The sequence below is a fragment of the Geotrypetes seraphini genome, chromosome 1 (genome assembly GCF_902459505.1).
Source record: "Geotrypetes seraphini chromosome 1, aGeoSer1.1, whole genome shotgun sequence".
Classification (NCBI taxonomy): Eukaryota; Metazoa; Chordata; class Amphibia; order Gymnophiona; family Dermophiidae; genus Geotrypetes; species Geotrypetes seraphini.
In genome coordinates, this window is record NC_047084.1 from 488,829,231 (window position 1) to 488,846,920 (window position 17,690).

At 44.0% G+C, this 17,690-nt stretch overlaps 1 protein-coding gene across 2 annotated transcripts in view; it reads left to right on the forward strand.

The window, feature by feature from the left end:
• SVEP1 (sushi, von Willebrand factor type A, EGF and pentraxin domain containing 1) overlaps positions 1-17,690 on the forward strand; it is a 430,677-nt gene that overhangs the window by 365,372 nt on the left and 47,615 nt on the right. For both annotated transcript variants that reach the window (XM_033926500.1, XM_033926511.1), the window contains exons 41-43: positions 2,670-2,733; positions 3,909-4,082; positions 11,280-11,453. In XM_033926500.1, the coding sequence (XP_033782391.1) occupies positions 2,670-2,733; positions 3,909-4,082; positions 11,280-11,453 (412 nt within the window). The remainder of the gene's footprint in view (positions 1-2,669; positions 2,734-3,908; positions 4,083-11,279; positions 11,454-17,690) is intronic.

Sequence of the window (17,690 nt, forward strand, 5' to 3'; positions counted from 1 at the left end):
CCAAGCGTATACATCTTGTACAGTAAAGTGAGATCAAACAACATATTAAACTAAAATTGCAAAATTATTACTACAAGGAAATACTGATCTAGCTGATCTCACACTAGTCCTCAATATTATTGGATCCATAATTAAGAGTAGAACATATATAATTCAAATTAATTAAATAAGAAAAATCCTTATCTGACTAAAGTGCAGGAAACTAACTTTCCATGGACGTTGTTATTCCTTTTTCTAGACGTTTCATTGAGAGAAAGCTAATCAGTTGAGATGGCTCTGTAAATATATACTTCAATGATAAATATCTAACTACACATTTACATGGATATCTCAAAAAGAAAATACCCCCTATTTGAGTCACTCCAGGTTTTAGAATTAAAAATTATTTTCTTCTTTTTTGAGTCTCTCTAGAGACATCAGGAAAAATCTGAATATGCTGCCCCAGGAAGTCTTTGGATCTATTTTTAAAGAAAAGTTTTAATATCCAATCCTTGTCTGGAGCCAAAGCAACAGACAACAAGAGAGTAGCTGGAACAGCCAATTCTCTATCTGATTGTTCCAGTATAGCCAAAATGTCCAATGACCTCTCCCGGGGTTCCTCAATTTTTTTCTTCTTCTTTGAATTGGGGCTTAGTAGGTAGGTAGGTAGGTACTCTTGTAAGAGGAGGTAAGGAGTTTTCAGGAATTTCCAAAATCTCCATAAAATATCTTTTCACCATTTCTCTAGGAGAAGTTGACAGGATTCTTGGAAAATTTATAAGTCTCAAGTTATTTATTCGACCATTATTCTCCTGCACTTCCAACTTCTTCCTGAGTAATATATTATCTTTAACCAACATATCTTGATTTTGTTTCAGTAGCGTTAGCTCCTTATTTGTATTTTGTGTCTCTGTTTTAAATTGTAACATATCTTGCTTTAAAACTTTTATTTCTTCCTTTTGTTCTTTTAATTCTTTATCCAAACTTTTTATTTGAGGATTTAAGGAATTCACCAGATTCACTACCAAGTCCCATAATGCTTCGAGTGTGACTGTAGGAGGTTTTGTAGGTGAGAAAAGTTGTAATGGTGTAGTATCTAAATGTTCTGAAATTAGCTTTACCTCAGTGACGTCTTGTATTCCTCCAACCTCTGTTGTCCCGGTCGCAAGTCCCGTTGTCATATTCGGCGAGCCCTCCATACTAGCCTCTGTGGACAAAGAAGAAACCACCTCCTCAGGTGGATTCTGGTCCCGTGGGGAGCTGGCAGCTTGCGGCGTCGGTTGGAGGGGTGGCGTCCTAACGTCGGGGCTAAGAGTGACATCATGCTCAGGGGAACCCACTGCACTACTCTCCGGTGGTGTCCCCAACGAGCTAGCCCCCGACCCTTCTTGTTCCCGTTGTAGGCGTCGGAGAAAATCATCAATAGTAACCACTGGGGTCAAGGGTCGCCGGGAGGCTCCTCCGGTGTTCCTTCCTCGTCTTTTCGGCATTATTAGAAAAAGAAAAGCTTCAACGACATCCTCACTGCAGCAGACATGGAATGAACATCTTAGATCCAATAATAGGGAGCAGGATCTGATCCGGGTCTGTGTACCCCAAATTAAATTGCCCACTACCGGCTCCCGGACTCCACGTGGCTCCTAAGGGGCTCCCAAGGGGCCTTGCGTGCCCCTTAGGACACGCCCTGTGGCTGCGCGGCTGCGGCCGCAACCGCAGCAGCGGGTACTTTTTACGCTGTTGGAGACGGACCCAATGACGTCAGGGGTCTGTCTCTGTAAGTGCCTGACTGCGCCGCCGGCCAGGAAAGAGGAAGCCGCCGCTGCACAACCGGGACCAGCAACGGGACACCCCACAACTCTCCTCCGGTCCGGTAAACTGCCAGTCAAATCTCTTTAAGACATCAACACATTCAGCCAAAGACAATGACTTTGTCCAGCGTGGTGGACACATTCAGCCAGAGACAATGACTTTTGACCAGCATGTTGGACACGTATAGACAAAGACAAAGGTTTTTCTCCACGAGACGTCATGGTGCAGTTTCAAAAGTTTGAACACCTGGCCAGGCCTAGACTGCTGATCCGAAACACGTGGCTCATCAACGTGAGAACGTGATTGCTTTTAACCAGAGTAAATGTAATGTGAACGAATAGAAATGGGACTTATAACATCAGTGCGCATAAGCGGATTGTGTGCTTATCAGAATTGCAATTATCCGGAGTTTACGTCCATTGACTTTAATGTAAAAAAACTGGACCATGGTGGTAGGCTGTGCATAAACCAAAGCGTGCACTTAACCGAAGTGCACTTAGGTAGAGTCAACTGTATATGCCAAACTAGCCCAAAAATCTTTGTAGCAGCATGAGAAAATATGCATATGCTTGGCTCAGATACTACAGAAATAAAAACGTGGTCTGATTTAACAATCCTTGCTCATTCCTGAGAGTCGCAAGCTCCTAGGCAAGTTTTCTGCAAATATTTATTCATCATAAAGAGTTGTTCTAAATTTACTTTTAACCTTGATCAGATTCTTCCTCATTAATGTAATGCAGGCAGGAAAAACCATTCTGTGGTTGATGAGATTGCAGAGTTTCTGATGAATGCTGGAGGTTTAATTCCCCATCAACTGTGAGCTCTCAGAATTTGACTTGTGCTAAATATGTGCCTATGATATTTTCTTTATCATTTGGTAGGGTGAATCTGAACAGACGTGCCAGCATAACAAACTGTGGAGTGGGAAAAAACCAGAGTGTAGAAGTAAGTTCTAAAAATTAATTGTATATTTCAGAAATGTGCAGAATATTTATGAATGCTTAAACATGATTGGGTCCATATTCAGCCAGCATGGTCACTGCCTGGTATGTCTCCTACATTAATCTCTTTTTGTTTTGGAATGGAAGTACAGTATATCAGTTGGACTACCACACTATAAAGAGTTTGAGAACTACTGTATTTCCAGAATAACATTTAAAAAAATTAAAAAATTCATCAGAACTATGAGAGGTCATAACAGGCCACACCTCTAACTGTTTAGTTGTTTGAGATGGGGTGTTTGGGGAACGGGAGAGGGAGTTTGGGGGAAGAGATACAAAAGTATGTTGACTGATATTATGATTTTACTTTGCCTATGTTCATCTTTTACATCGTTTTCATTGGACTGGTTGTTGGCTTACAGGCATCAGCAAAAAGGATTAATGTTAAAAATAAGAAAATGCCTATGTATAAATGTAAAATCCATGGATTTTTTAAATAAATTCAGACTTTAAGATGGCATGGATAATCAGAACTAATCAATGTATGTAGAAACAATGCCCATAATAAAGAACTTCTCTTGTAGGAAGGTAAAGAGTCAGTTCTATTGTTATTTCTGATTGGATCAGCATGGAGAGTGCTATCCATTCTAAAGATTGGAAAGAACATAGAGAGAAATTTTCAAAGGATTCTCCACAATTAAACAGATGTTGACCCCTGGAAAGGGCCATCTAGAAACTGTTCTCCCACCTCAGTGCAGAAAAGTGATGGCACTGAATATGGGGATGAGACTGGGACCAATTTTGTAAACAGCACGTGGAGTTTTTTTGGAAATCCCTCTGTGTTTTTGCACTTGCAGACTCATGTGGGGGGGGAGGTCTTTCGTACCTGTGACCCCCCAGCAGCAAGTGATTTTTAAAGTGAAACACTGGCTTACAGGCTCATGCAAGCTTTGTAGCAAAGCTGAAAATTGGTCTCATAGCTGTTAAGAGGAATCCATTGTAATGAGTGGAATCGTGGAAAGTTGATGGCTGCTTATCCTATGGTTTCCAAACTTATGAGCAGCATTCTTCAGTTCATGATACATAATTCCTTATTTACATCTGATGCCAGGTGTTAGATGCTTTTTTAAAGATGTTCTCAATGGTATAGATTTGTAATTATATAGTTTCCTGTGCCAGGGATATCCTGTGGGACTCCAGAATCTCTAGAAAATGGTATCATTCAAGGCAGCCAATATCTGTTTGGAGATGAGATTTTCTACAGCTGCAATCAGGGTTTTGAACTTCGAGGACCAAGTCGAAGAATCTGCCATATCAATAAACAGTGGAGTCCAGCAGCACCAGTGTGTGTGAGTAAGTACAAGTGATTTGAATTTTAGATTTAATTACTCATCTTTACCAAATCTGAACTTATGATGTTACCTACAAGTACACAAGTTAAATTCTGTTATGTCCCTTCTGGATTCAGTACGGGAGCTGCAGAAATCCAAACACTTTTCTGTGCATGTGCTCCTCCTACCTTAGAGAGAGTGTTTGAGCCCCCTGAAGTTTAAATTAGAGAATGACACGGTGGCTGTTACCCACGGCTAGCCGCGGGTAACCCGCCAAAATGGTGGGGAGAAAAAAGTGCTCACTGCGGGTACGGGGACAAGGCCATCCACCGCCCCGTAGAGAAACCAGTAGTTGCATCAAAGGAGAAGCGTCCGCCCGCAGACGCACTTAACTTCAGGTAGGCTCCAGCGGCCTGCACAAATTACACTAACGCGCCACGAAGGTAAAGGGGAAGGAGGGAGATGATCGAACCGCGCGAGGGGTGCTGAAGGGGGTGGCGAGAGGGACGGGTGGTGGTGGAAAGGAATGGAACAGACGCTGAAGGGGGTGGAGAGGAACAGACGCTGAAGGGAAATGTGGATGGAAGACAGAGTGGGGAGAAGACGCTGTAGGGAAATGGGGAAGACAGAGTGGGGAGAAGACGCTGAAGGGAAATGGGGAACAGAGAGTGGGGAGAAGACGCTGAAGGGAAATGGGGAACAGAGAGTGGGGAGAAGATGCTGAAAGGGAAGAAGATGGGAGCCAGACCAATTAGGAGAGATGAAGGGAGAGGGCACAGTAACAGAGCAAATGGAAGACGCAGAGAAAAGACAGACTTTGGATAGAAGGAATTGAATGAGAAGATGAGGAAAGCAGAAACCAGACAACAAAGGTAGAAAAAAAAAATTTTATTTATTTATTTATTTTTATTTTTTTGCTTTAGGATAAAGTAGTATATTAGTTGTGTTGATCAAAATTTATAAACAAAGCCCTGCCAGCTGAACATCTCTTTCTCTAGTTCAGTAGCCAGAACTTTGATTTATAAGGCAGGAATAAGCTAAATATTATATTACTGAGAACATAAGAACATAAGCAATGCCTCCGCTGGGTCAGACCTGAGGTCTCTCGTGCCCAGCAGTCCGCTCACGCAGCAGCCCAACAGGTCCAGGACTTGTGCAGTAATCCTCTATCTATACCCTTCTATCCCCTTTTCCAGCAGGAAATTGTCCAATCCTTTCTTAAACCCCAGTACCGTACTCTGCCCTAAGCGCATTCCAGGTGTCCACCACACGTTGGGTAAAGAAGAACTTCCTAGTATTTGTTTTGAATCTGTCCCCTTTCAACTTTTCCGAATGCCCTCATGTTCTTTCGGAAAAGGCTTGTATGGATACTGTGGGGACAGTGGGCATGGGGATGGGGTGGGGACAGGGACAATTTTTTTCCCCGTGTCATTCTCTAGTTTCAATTTCTTCAAGCAATCCTCTGCAAGCAGAAGTGCTCTGCTCTGCTTCTTTTTTTTTTTTTTTTTTTTTTCTCTTAAGGTCATCTTTTTTGGTGACTTGAGTGCTGTGAGATCCCTTATTCCCTTTGCAGAGGTTCTCTGTTGGAGGAAAGGGTACAGTACTGCAGAACTGGACTGCTGCTTCACAGAGAAACTTCAGTGGACCTGTGGAGCCATCCTGCTTTGTGCCACCCTTCTCAGACTCGGGTCCATTCCCCTGGGACTTCGCTTGCCCTCTGAATCTGTCAAGGATTTAAGTACAGGCTGTATGTGTTCTGAGTAAAAAGTCCCTCCAGTTTTTAGGGCGCAGACTGCATTTCCTGTCCCAGGTTACGTGGAGTGGTTTCATGGGGGTGGAGATTATAGTCAAAGTCCGTCCAACGGGCACTCCAAAGATCTTCAAATTTGGTCATTTGGAGCATTTTCTGAGGCAGAAAACACTTTCCTCCATTCATCTGTAGTTTAACAGAGCTGACAGGCAGACACTGCACAGACTGTAAAGTACATCTCCATCATTTCATATGGGAGCTTCGAGGGTGGTCTGTGGAACGCGGTAAAACTCATTTTTCAGAGTTTCTAACAGTAGGGTTCAGGTCTCTCACCTCCCCAAACCCCAGATTGCTATTTTTTATTTTCAGGTTTTCTTTATTTTTGCCGTTTTTGGCGTGAATTCACTAGCGGCAGTCAGCTTGAATTTTTATCTGTCTTTTTTCTAAGTTTTATTTCTGCCTCAAAACCCCTCGATTTTGTTAAAAATCATTTGGGATTGACTCCTCAGCCCTTAATCTGTTGAATGTGTTTATTGATTACACCAGATTGGCATCGAGGGAGGACACAGGAGCTTTGGGCTTTACCTCTTCCAGGTCCTGGATTTGTAATTTTGGGAAAAATTCACGCCCAGAGGCCGTTCTGGAGTCTGGTGCCAAATATCTGCATTCTGAGTCTTGGTACTCTTTTGGCAGTGCAGGCGCCTCAGCAGGCCCTGCAGTGGACACAGGGTGTGAATTTTCCCCAGACTTTATTCGGCTTCTCTGGAAAGTGTATTCTTTGGACCCAGCTCTTTTGATGCAGAGATCCCTTTTTGGGAGTCCTCTCGTCCGGCTATGGCAGAGCTCAATTGCATTAGTTGCCAAACGGATATTATGCCTCTTCTGTCTCCTGACACTGCTTCTATTTTGGATCTGGCTGATACCCTTGCCAGGACTAGTCAGCATGATTGCCCTGAGAGTCCAGATTTGGGTGAGGATCCATCCGTCCGCAGACTTTTTAAGTCCACCATTTTATTGCTGATGTTATGAAAGAGCTCAAACTGGAATCTCCACCTTCCACATCACAGTGATTGGTCATGGACTGATCTAATGTGCTGTCCTCCTTTTTTCTATCCCATCCATAGCTTCTTGGTCTGGATATGGAACAATGGGATACCCCAGAAAGCTCTTTCCGGCTCTCTAAAGCTATGGCTAAGCGTTATCTGCTGGTTCCTGATTTTTTTTTTTAAGGTTTATTTAAATTTTGAATGCAATAACACTGTGAATGATACAGTTTAATATACAAACATATACCTTCAAAAAACATTTTTCTGCCATATCAAGGAAACAACTATATCATCATTCCCCCTACTCCCCCCAAAACAATCCCCAACCCTACAGATACAAAAAGAGAAGAAGAAAAAGAAAGAAACATTTTTTAAAAGAGAAATGGAAAGAGTAGCACTGGTTCCTGATTTTCAGCAGTTTTTTGACCATCCTAAGGTAGATTCCGATATGGCGCAGGTTACCCAGTTCATGGCCCTCCTAGTGATGGTGTAGTGCTTAAAGACTTCCAGGATCGCAGAGTGGACATTATATTGAAAAAGATTTTTGAAGTGGCTTCTTCAGGTATCAAGGCGGCGGCAGCAGCCTCCTTTATGGCATTTGCCTGTCACATGAAATAGCATAGTGTGCCCTCTGCAGAAGTGGATGTCTGTTCCCAGCTAGTGATGGATGGTGTGGATTATGTGGTGGACGCCTTTTATGATCTCATTCGAGTTCTTAGTAAGGTCTCAGCTTACACAATATTTGCGCACCAGAATCTTTGAATCCATCATTGGGCTAGGGACTCTGCCTTCAAGGCCACTTTAAGCAGACTTCCTTTCAAGAGTCAGCTTCTTTTTGAGAAAGGTCTGAATGACTTCATGGCCAGTGTTGCTGATTGCCACCCTAATTCTCTCCCTGTGAACAAATCTCGCCAGACTTTGGGAGGGAACCGTAGTACTTTTCGTCCTCCTATAGATTTTGTCAGGAATCTTCAAGCTCTTCCTCCCAGAGTAATGCATTTGGGGATTAATAATCGGAAGGAACCATATGTGCTGGGAGATGAGAGGCATAAATGTAGCAGGTATCTGTATGGCATGGATACAGCAGTCATCAGTATGGTTTAAATTCAACAAGCATCTTTCCTTGTCATCAACAGCAGATAAAGTCAGAAACTTTTGGGTAATGACCATCTACCAGCAGGTGGAGATAGAGAGTACTAAACTGAACTCTGTAACATAGAATGCTGTGCTCCTTGACTATTTAGTATTTCGCTCTCTCTAGCAGATAGTAGACGGTCTGGCTTATCTTGACTGTGGCTTCTGTTCCAGGTTTCCAAGTTCAGTGGAGCTTGGGGATGTTTAGGCTGAACGATGCATACTTTAGCGGGTATGCCTGGTGGTGCCAGGTCCTTCCACCACCCCATCCCCTCCTCCTTTTCCTCAATGTATTTCTTGCTCTCCTTCCTCACTGGAAAATTTTAAAAAAATACCAAAGGAAGTGATTTCAGTAATTAAGTCCTCTGTTGTGACCAGTTTCAAGCGGGTTTCTGGGCCAAATTAAGAGCAGTTTCTTTTCATAGAAATCCTCTATTTCCCTTATACTCACTGAGTACAGCTTTAAAGTTTCTCTGCGCTTTGGGTCACTTTGCTATTTTACCTTTACGTTCTTTTGTACGGCAGCTGAAGTTGTTAAGCACTGCTCACACTGTGGGAAGTGCAAAGCAGCATCGGGAAGTTGTCCAGTGGGACTTGCTAGCTTAAATTTGGCTGAAATGGCCTCAGGCCTGTTGGAGCCATCGACTTCCCATGTGGGGAACGTGACACCTCATTTTCCTCACACTTATGCGCTGCTCTCACAAACACCCATTGCCATCTTGTCTCTGCAGGAATTGGCCCCCATCGGTGAAGGGACTGCAATTTCAGCATCTATTTCAGGTAATTCTTTTTCTGCATACATTGCTAGTGAATTTGCTGCTATGCCTGGGATCCACACTTCTCTGGCTTTTCAGCAGCCCTTTTCCCCAGAATTTATGTTGTTGCTGCATCAGGCCTTTTAATTAAAGTGCTCTCAGCAATCTGAGTCTCTTCTTCTATCGCAACCCCAGCACTTGGGGTCCCCAGAATCTCTGCAGCTTTCTCACTCTACAGATGGAACCTGTAGGTAAAAGAATATGGTTAGAAGGGCTTGCTGAAGGGGATTCAATTTATTTTACTTCTCTTCCTTATTCAGAGGGAGGACTTTCAGCAGCGTCTATGACTTCTCTAATACCTGAGGCACTGGAGGAAGTGATGTGCTAAATGATGAGATTGATGACCCCACAACAGTTCAGGTGTTTCATAAGGAAGAATTGTCGTTATTCTTGGTTGTTTGATTTGAAAATCAATAAATATATTAAATACAAAAAAAAAGGAAGAATTGTCTTCATTACCAAAGCTTTGAAAATACTAAATATCTCTGTTCCAGATACTCCAGCACTGGCTGCCTCTAACCCCATAATGGCAAGTAATAAGATGTCACTTAATTTTTTCCAAATGCATGAGGCTACACAGGAGCTGATTCGGTCCAATTGACCATTCCAGATGCTAGCCTTAGAGTAGCCAGAACCATAGCACAAGAAGAACCGTTAAACTCATCCACAACGGTAAAAAAATATGATCATGTCACCCCTCTACTGATCAACTCCCATTGGCTCCCGATTAGTCACCGCTTTACTTTCCAAAATATTACTTTTAGTATTTAAAACTTTAATCTTTAAAGAACCTCAATTTATTGACAGAATGCTCATTCTCCATAATACTTCCCGGTCCCTTCGTTCGACATCACAAAATCTCCTAACGGTCCCTTCATTGAAAATCATAGGTATTAGAAGACAGGATATGTTCTCAGTAAAGACCCCCCCAACTGTGGAACTCGCTTCCCCAGTATATTGTTATCGACTGGTCTGCCTGAGGGTTTTTTTCATTTTTTTTTTTCAATGGCACAGATATTTTGCGTGTATTACACATGCAAAATATCTGTCCCATAAAAAAAAAATTTTAATCCCCAACAGCCCTCTCCAACGATCCCCGACAAATGCGGCACCCCCTAAACCTAAAACAAATGACAGGAGGGATGCCCACTCTCTCCTGCCATGATGGACCTTCTCCCCCCCCCCCCCCGAAAAAAAGGCAGAAAGGATGCCCGCTCCCTCCTACTACGAAGGAATTCCTTTCCCACAAAAAAAGGTAGGAGGGATACCCACTCCCTTCTGCTACCAGAGGCCCCCCTGCCCCTCCAGGCCCCCCTTCTCCATACCTCTTAAAAGTAGGGAGCAGGAGGTACTGAGAACACCTCCTGCTCCTCCTCCCTCCAACCAGGATACTGAGCCTTAGGCCACTCCCCAGTGCATCATGTGATGCACGGGGAGGGGCCAAGGCCCTGATTGGTTCAGAGGGATCTGAGGCATCTGAGCCAATCAGAGTCTTCCTTAGGAAGAAGCCTAAGGAAGGAGCAAATCAGGGACTTCTTAAGGAATGAGCCTAAGGATGTCCCTGATTGGCTCAGATGCCTCAGGCCCCTCTGAGCCAATCAGGGCTTTAGGTTCCTCCCCTTGTATCGCATGATGCACCGGGGAGGGGCCTAAGGCCCTGTGTTGCAGTCGGAGGGAGGAGGAGCATGAGGTGTTCTCAGTACCTCCTGCTCCCAACTTTTAAGGGGTACGGGGCAAGGGGGCCAGGAGGGGGAGGGGGCCTCTGATGGCAGGAGAGAGTGGGCATCCCTCCTGCCTTTTTTTCAGGCAGGGGGGAGGGAGTTCCTTCATAGCAGGAGGGAGTAGGAATCCCTCCTGCCTTTTGGGGGTTGGGAGTTCCTTCGTGACAGGAGGGAGTGGGCATCTCTCCTGCCATTTTGCTGCGGGTCGGGAAGGTGGACTGTGGCTCGGGGTGCTGGCGCAGTGTGGAAGGGCATGGCGCAGGGACTTTTTTTTTTTAATGGGACAGATTGTGTTTAACAAACGCACAACATCTGTGCCATTTAAAAAAAAAAAACCAGAAGCCCTAACAGCAGTGACAGGAGACTGCTTTCCCCATCACTACTGTTAGGGCTTTGCGCATGTGTCAATCACTCACTGAGCGATTAAATCAGTCGCGTTTGCATGCAAATGATTTGCATCTCCGTTTAAATCGTTTGCATGCAAACTTGTTAGTTCATCTATTGCTATTGGGAATCGGCCAACATCGATCCTGTCAGTAATATCGATTGACTTTTGTGCATCTAGGCCAGTGTGTGCTAACAGCAATAGTTAACCTGCTTGTGGCATTCCCAGCATTTGAGGGATAGGCAGGTGCTGACAAGAGGCAATTGTTGCTACCATGCATTAATGATGCAGCTGCAAACAAGACAAGTAGTTAACTACACCTCTGGAGGTGATGATCGGAACGTGTTAATGACTATGCTTTCTTATAGAGACCACTTGTGAGGCACCAGTTTTGCAGGGAGATGGCAAGGCAATATATGAGAACCTGACTGTTGGCAGCAAAGTGGTGTATTCCTGCAGTAAAGGATTCAGCTTGGAAGGGGAGCCTCTCGCAGAATGTGCAGAAAATGGAAGTTGGAACTACCCCATCCCCCTGTGCAAACGTATGTAGTTGCTTCAAGCAGAAAATTGGCAGTATTGCTCAGTGTGTTCATTTTTTGTCTAATACTTTTATATTTCACTAAGCAAAGGGACAAGAAGTCTCCTTATCACTTTGAATATTCAATTTAGAAAATTCTAACTTCTTTCATAAAGTACGAGTAACAATAAAAAAAAAAAATGAGCAATTTAGATCAAATCAGTGTGCCTATTGAGAATGGTATTTCTATTTTGCATTTGGCAAGAATTTGGGTAATCATTTGATCAGACTGTTAAGACATATCACAGCCTATCACTGGATAACCAAACTTCAGTTTAACCATTTACAAAGCCAGAAATTGCAGCCTTAAAGTGGTTTATTTATTAAAGTCTAAAAGATAACTGCAGTACATCTTGTTATGGAATCTTTATTAGAATTAGCAGAATACCTAAGGTATGACCTCATTTTTCCATGGGCATTGTCTCTAAACAGGTTAGCTCTGGACATGCCATGAGATTTAATGAGCTCTGATGATGGTATAACTGGAAGTTGTGCTTTGTCTTATAGCTAAGGCATGAGTCTATAGTCATAATTTGGCATTCTTTACATAATACCCTAAATTAAAATTACATATGAATTAGTCAATAAAATCTAGTCTGGGCATTTATACTCAAAGGCCTCCAATTGCCCAAAATTTATGACACAGATCTGCAGAAAAGAACATCGCTGATATCATAGGTAGAATTCCTACAGTATCTTACTGCGAGAGAGCTTAGTCTTCCAGAGCTTTCAATTGCAACCTTCTTCTGAGTGTTGTATTTTCTATAAGTTCTAATGTTCAGAATAAGATTACTTATACAATACTATAAGGCCTTTCAAAGCAGAATTTCAATATAACTAAATACAGCGTCAGATATTTTTAAATAAAGACCCACAAATGTATAGATATTTTATATCACATTATAAATAAAAAATAAATTACATATTTTACATATCTACCTCTAGGTGGCATACTAGACCAGTCCACACAAATGAGTGTTGGGACTGTCGACCATTTGATGGAGACAGAGAAAGAAAGTAGTTCCATGTGCTTTGCCCCAAAGGAGATTGTGCAACCATAGAATACTCAATATTTTCTGTCTCCAAGTAGATGGTGTATGAACCATGCAGCTTCTGGTTGGTTCTTCCCAACCAGCTCCTGAACCAGAGCAGTGACTAGAGCAAGGGGGTTATTTTGAAAGGATTATGATCCTTTTCTTCATAATGAAGATTTGTAGAAGTTTTATTGAAGTTGGGGTGACACTCAGGGGTGCCGAGCCCCCCTTCCCAAACTATAGTTTCCTCAGCAAATTAAAGGAATGACATTATGTATGTACCAGCTTTCTTGTAATGTAGATGAAATACAATCAGCAATTTTATTTAGTTTGGCTGTTGGTGTGTTTGTTCTCCCATTGGTTTTTCTGAGTTTAATTTCAAATTCTGGTAAGCCATGTTTTCTTCTCAGATAAATTTATTACAACGGTAGCTCACTGGGCAGGAAACTTCTAGCTCAGTCCTCACTGCAGTGTTCTCCGGAGACAAGCAGGGGATATGCCAGCCACACTTGAAGGTGAAGTCCTCTGACTGAGCATATGTGTCGATGCTCTCCCCTAGCTACAGTAAGCTTTTGGTTTACTTGGCATGTGCCGGGTCTCCCACCTTCCAAAGCTCTTCCTCTGACTCATAGAGAGAACATTATTTATTTATTAGCTTAATAAAACAAACAAAAAAAAAATTTTCAGCAAATATTAAAAAATTTTTCTGTCTACTCAGACTATCAAAATAAAGAAAGGAAAAGAGAAGGCTGATATATTTTTTTCTAAACGGCAAAAGTCTTGCCGGTTTAGCCTGGTGGTTGCTAGGACCGTGAAGATTATTTTCTTCATGGATGGAAGGTAGCTCCTTCACAGCAGTGCTTTGCACCACTAGAGACAGGAAATATCCGGGGCCGCAATCATCTCCGCTTGCTCCTATCCCTCAGGACCCAAGTTAGATACTGCCAGGGGAAGGAAGCTCACCACTGCCACAGCGGTTAGAGAAAGCGTAAACGGCACCTGCGGCCAGCCCTATGGTAAAAGCAGCTAGTGCTAGAGGCATGTAATACACCTCCTCCACCGATTCCCACAAAAGCAGTATGCGGCTCTCAGAAACAGCCCATGACTGCTGCAGCTCCGAAGGTAAAGTCAGGGAGGCCTCCTGCAGGCACTGCTCCTGCTTCACAGTCCTCTCCTGCCACAAAACAGGACTCTACAGGTAACATTTTGAATTCTTCTAAGTAACTTAAGTCAAAAAAGCCAGTTTCCCCAGCCCAACTTTTTGCGGACATGGTACCTCCTAAGAAGTTTTCTTTTTTCTTTATTTATTTCTAATTTTACATTAAATTTCACAAGAGTAAATCTTGCACCATTAAACACAAGGAGGAAAATCAATTCAAGGCATCAGAAGTCAAACTTACAATATCAATCAATCAAAGTAATCTCTTTCGTAGACCACAATTTAGGATGAGTGGTCAAATTATACGAGAGATGAAAAAAAGGAATTTTATTAAATTAAGAAAGGCGTGGAGGGGCAAAATAAAAAAAACGTCTAAGTCCCCTTTTGGCCTAAGCCCCTAAACATTCAACCCAGAAGCAGGGAAAGTGTCCATAACCAAAACATACGTCCATGTTTTGATTATGGCCTTCCTCTGCCTAAACGCCCAATCTCCACTACGTCTAAAAGTACCCCCACAGCACGTCTACACTTTTTAACCATAATGAAAAAAAAACACAAAACGTCCAACAGAAGGGCTTTTAGGCGTAGGAGGAGCCAGACCTTCGCCTAAAACCTGGATTCTGTAACCGGTGTCTGTCAAAAACAACACCAGTTACAGAATCCTCCCCCCCCAACAACGATCCAGGCAGGAGGGTGCCCAAGCCCTCCTGCCATGTCAAACCACGACCCCCTCCCCCCCTGATGATATCGGGGCAAGAGGGAGTCCAAACCCTCTTGCCCCGTTGAAGCCGCGACCCCCCCCGATAACATCGTGGCAAGAGGGAGTCCAAGCCCTCCTGGCCCAGGCGACCCCTCTATCCCCACCCCCACTACAGTACACCCCCAACGTCCGCCCCCCCAAGAACCCCCGATCGGCCCCCCCTTCCCCGTACCTATTTTAGGTTGGCCGGACAGACGGGTGCCAAACTCGTCCATCCGGCATGCAGCTCAACGAAGAATGGGGCTGGATTGGCCCAGGGGCACCAAAGCCCCGCCTCCTGGTGGGGCCTAAGGCGCCTGGGCCAATCAGAATAGGCCCAGGAGCCTTAGGCCCCTCCTGTGGGCGGGGCTGTAGGCACATGGGCCCACCCGGGGCCATGTGCCTAAGGCCCCGCCCACAGTAGGGGCCTAAGGCACCTGGGCCTATTCTCACTGAAGCTACCTTACAGCGGTGCCAGATTAAGGGATCCCTTGCCCTTTCCTCAATCCAGCTGTGGTCAGTTGCCCGCACACTCCTGGCGGGGGAGGGGAGGGGTTCCTTTAGCTCTCGTTCGCTGAGGTGGGGGTGGGCCACCCCATCCACGCACTCTCTCTCTTCTACCTGTTCTCCAAATACCTGCTTCTCTCACCAGCCCAAAGCCTCTCTCTCTAGTGGCTATCCCATGTCTCTCTTCTCCTCACCAATCCAGGCCCCAATTCCCAATCAGGCATCTCTTTCCGCCCCCACCCAACTATCATCCTCCTCCTTGTCCTCCACCCTCATCTCATGATTGATTCCCTTGCTCCTACCCTCAGCTGACCGTCTAATCTGCCGGTTCCTTCTTCGGACAGATGGGAATGATCTCCCTCTCCCCCCTTGCTCCAGGGGAGTTTACTTTGGGGGGGGTCATAGTCACGGGCATCGGGAGTTTTTATTGTTGCAAGTTCCAGCGATTGTTGGGGTTGTTGTGGGTTGGTTTTTTTGCAGACAGAGAGAGGGCGGGAGGGGGGAGTGGCTTCCATGGTGATCTGGCCGACTCCCTTGCCGGAGCTATTTTTCAGTTTAAAGGTGCCGCGGCGGCTCCTCTAATGATCCCCGCCTGCATTAGAAGTCTTCTTTGAAGCAGGTGCGGCTCGTGACAGGAGCCGCCGCGGCACCTTTAAACTGAAAAAATAACTCCGGCAAGGGAGCCGGCCAACTGGCAGTTCAAGTCGGAGCTTCGGTATGGCCCTGTTCGCCTTGCCGTAATGTATTTAATTTGATCCCTGCACCTCATAGCCAGAGAAAGAGGAGCGGAAGTGCTGGTTCAAGATACCCGTAACTCTCAGCTAAAGCCTTGGTCCTTCGGCCCCGGGTACGTTTGTCGGCTGTGCCTCTGCTTGGGTTGGGAGGGAGAGAAGAGGGGGAGGGGGACCTGAGGAATGACGCTGTCTCCAACCCGCCACTAAGCCAACAGCCACCTCGGGAAATTCGCGCGCATGCGCACTCCTACATGCGGGTCGCTACAGCTCACAGAAAACCGGCGCACGCATAGGGAGTACGCATGCGCGGCCTAGCGTTTTATTATATTAGATTCAATAATCAGGATCTTCACACACAAATCCTATAAAAATGCAGTTTAAAGCATGTGCTGGTGGTTCTTTGAGTTTGAGTGGCTGTCAGGACCTACCGTTTACTTAGACTGCAGCTGCTCTTTGCTACCCCTAAGAAGGCGCCACCCTGCCTATTCTTGTCTAATGGCTGGGCTGGTCCTGAGCTAAGGAGATCTGAAGGGGCTCCAGGAAGAATGAGAAAACTTGTATGGGGGGGAGGGGGAGAAGAGAGGAATTTTGAATTAGGCAGGACAAGATTTTTATTTTTAATTATAGCTAGAGGAGGGACTGCAGTAAAATTTCATTTAAAAAGATATGATATGATAGGAAATATCATTTTTTATATTGTTTCAAATGACTAAATGGAGTCGATATTCAGACCACAGGAAGCAGGCTAATTAACTCCTGTGGTCGGTGCTAACTGCAGATATTCAGTGCTGGCTATTTCCAGTGACCAAAAAGATACAAAAATGAGCAGTATAGTCAATGGCTTCTCAAGGCAAGGACTCTGGAAAGCACTAAAGCAATTTCATTCACAACTTGAAATCATTTATAATGTGAAAGCTGTGTGCCCTCAGTGTGAGGAGTTAGCGATAAGGAGAGATTTCTCCAGTGCTTAACATAACTGGTAAGTGAGCATTAATAAAAACCCACTACACCTGCACACCATCACCGGGCACACCACGTGTGCTCAAATTAACAGTGATAAATATATCAAACAATAAGTGAATACAGGCAGTCCTTGAGTTATAGACACCTGACTTAAATACGACTTCTACTAAAGAACGTGGTTGTGGCTTCATTTGATTTCACTAAGCAGTATTTCCAGTAGTAAAGACTCCTACACTTCTCCTGTAGCAGATTCAGGAATGATGCATGGCCACATTAAGAACAGTGTGTGGTTGTGCATGCTGTACCTTAGAGGGAACTCTGGGACAGTTGGCCCTTTTGTCAGCTGGGAGCAGAGGTAAGCAGCAAGAATCTTAAAATCTACAAATCTGACTTAAGAACATCTTTAAAAACATAACTCATTCTTAACCCAGGGACTGCCTGTATCCAATTTTTTTTTGTTAGCGCTAACTTAACCAGCTAAGTCAATGTTCAGCGCCGGCTTTTTAAGTTAATAGCAACCAAAGATAGACCAGCTATTTCCACAGCCTGATTTGGCTACTAAACTTAGCTGGTCAGTGCTGAAAATTGCTGGATATTGCACAATATAGCCAGTTAACTTTTAATTGCAAATATTCAGAAGAGATTTGGTTATCTCATGCTGAATATTTATATTTAACTGATTAAGCACTATTTAACTAGTTAGCACTGTTTCTGGCCTGTTAAATGCGCTAAATATTGACCAGCATATCCATATTCTCCACCATGGTAAAAAAAAGTTTCTGCTGTATGGATGTATGAATGTTAAGTCCTATCATGGCTTCATGGTAATTAGGAGATATTAGGTCTTACCTGATTCTTTTCTTTCCTTTAGTACCACCAGATCAGTTCAAAATGTGCGAGTTATGTCCACTGACCAGCAGGTAGAGACAGAGCATACAAAATTGTGTTAAGACCATAAGGACTCTACACAGCTCTCACAATTCAGTATTTGGAAACAGCAGTAGGGACCCAATAGTTTTTTGTTGAAAGCTTTCCTTCCATACACTATTAAACAAAAACTTATATA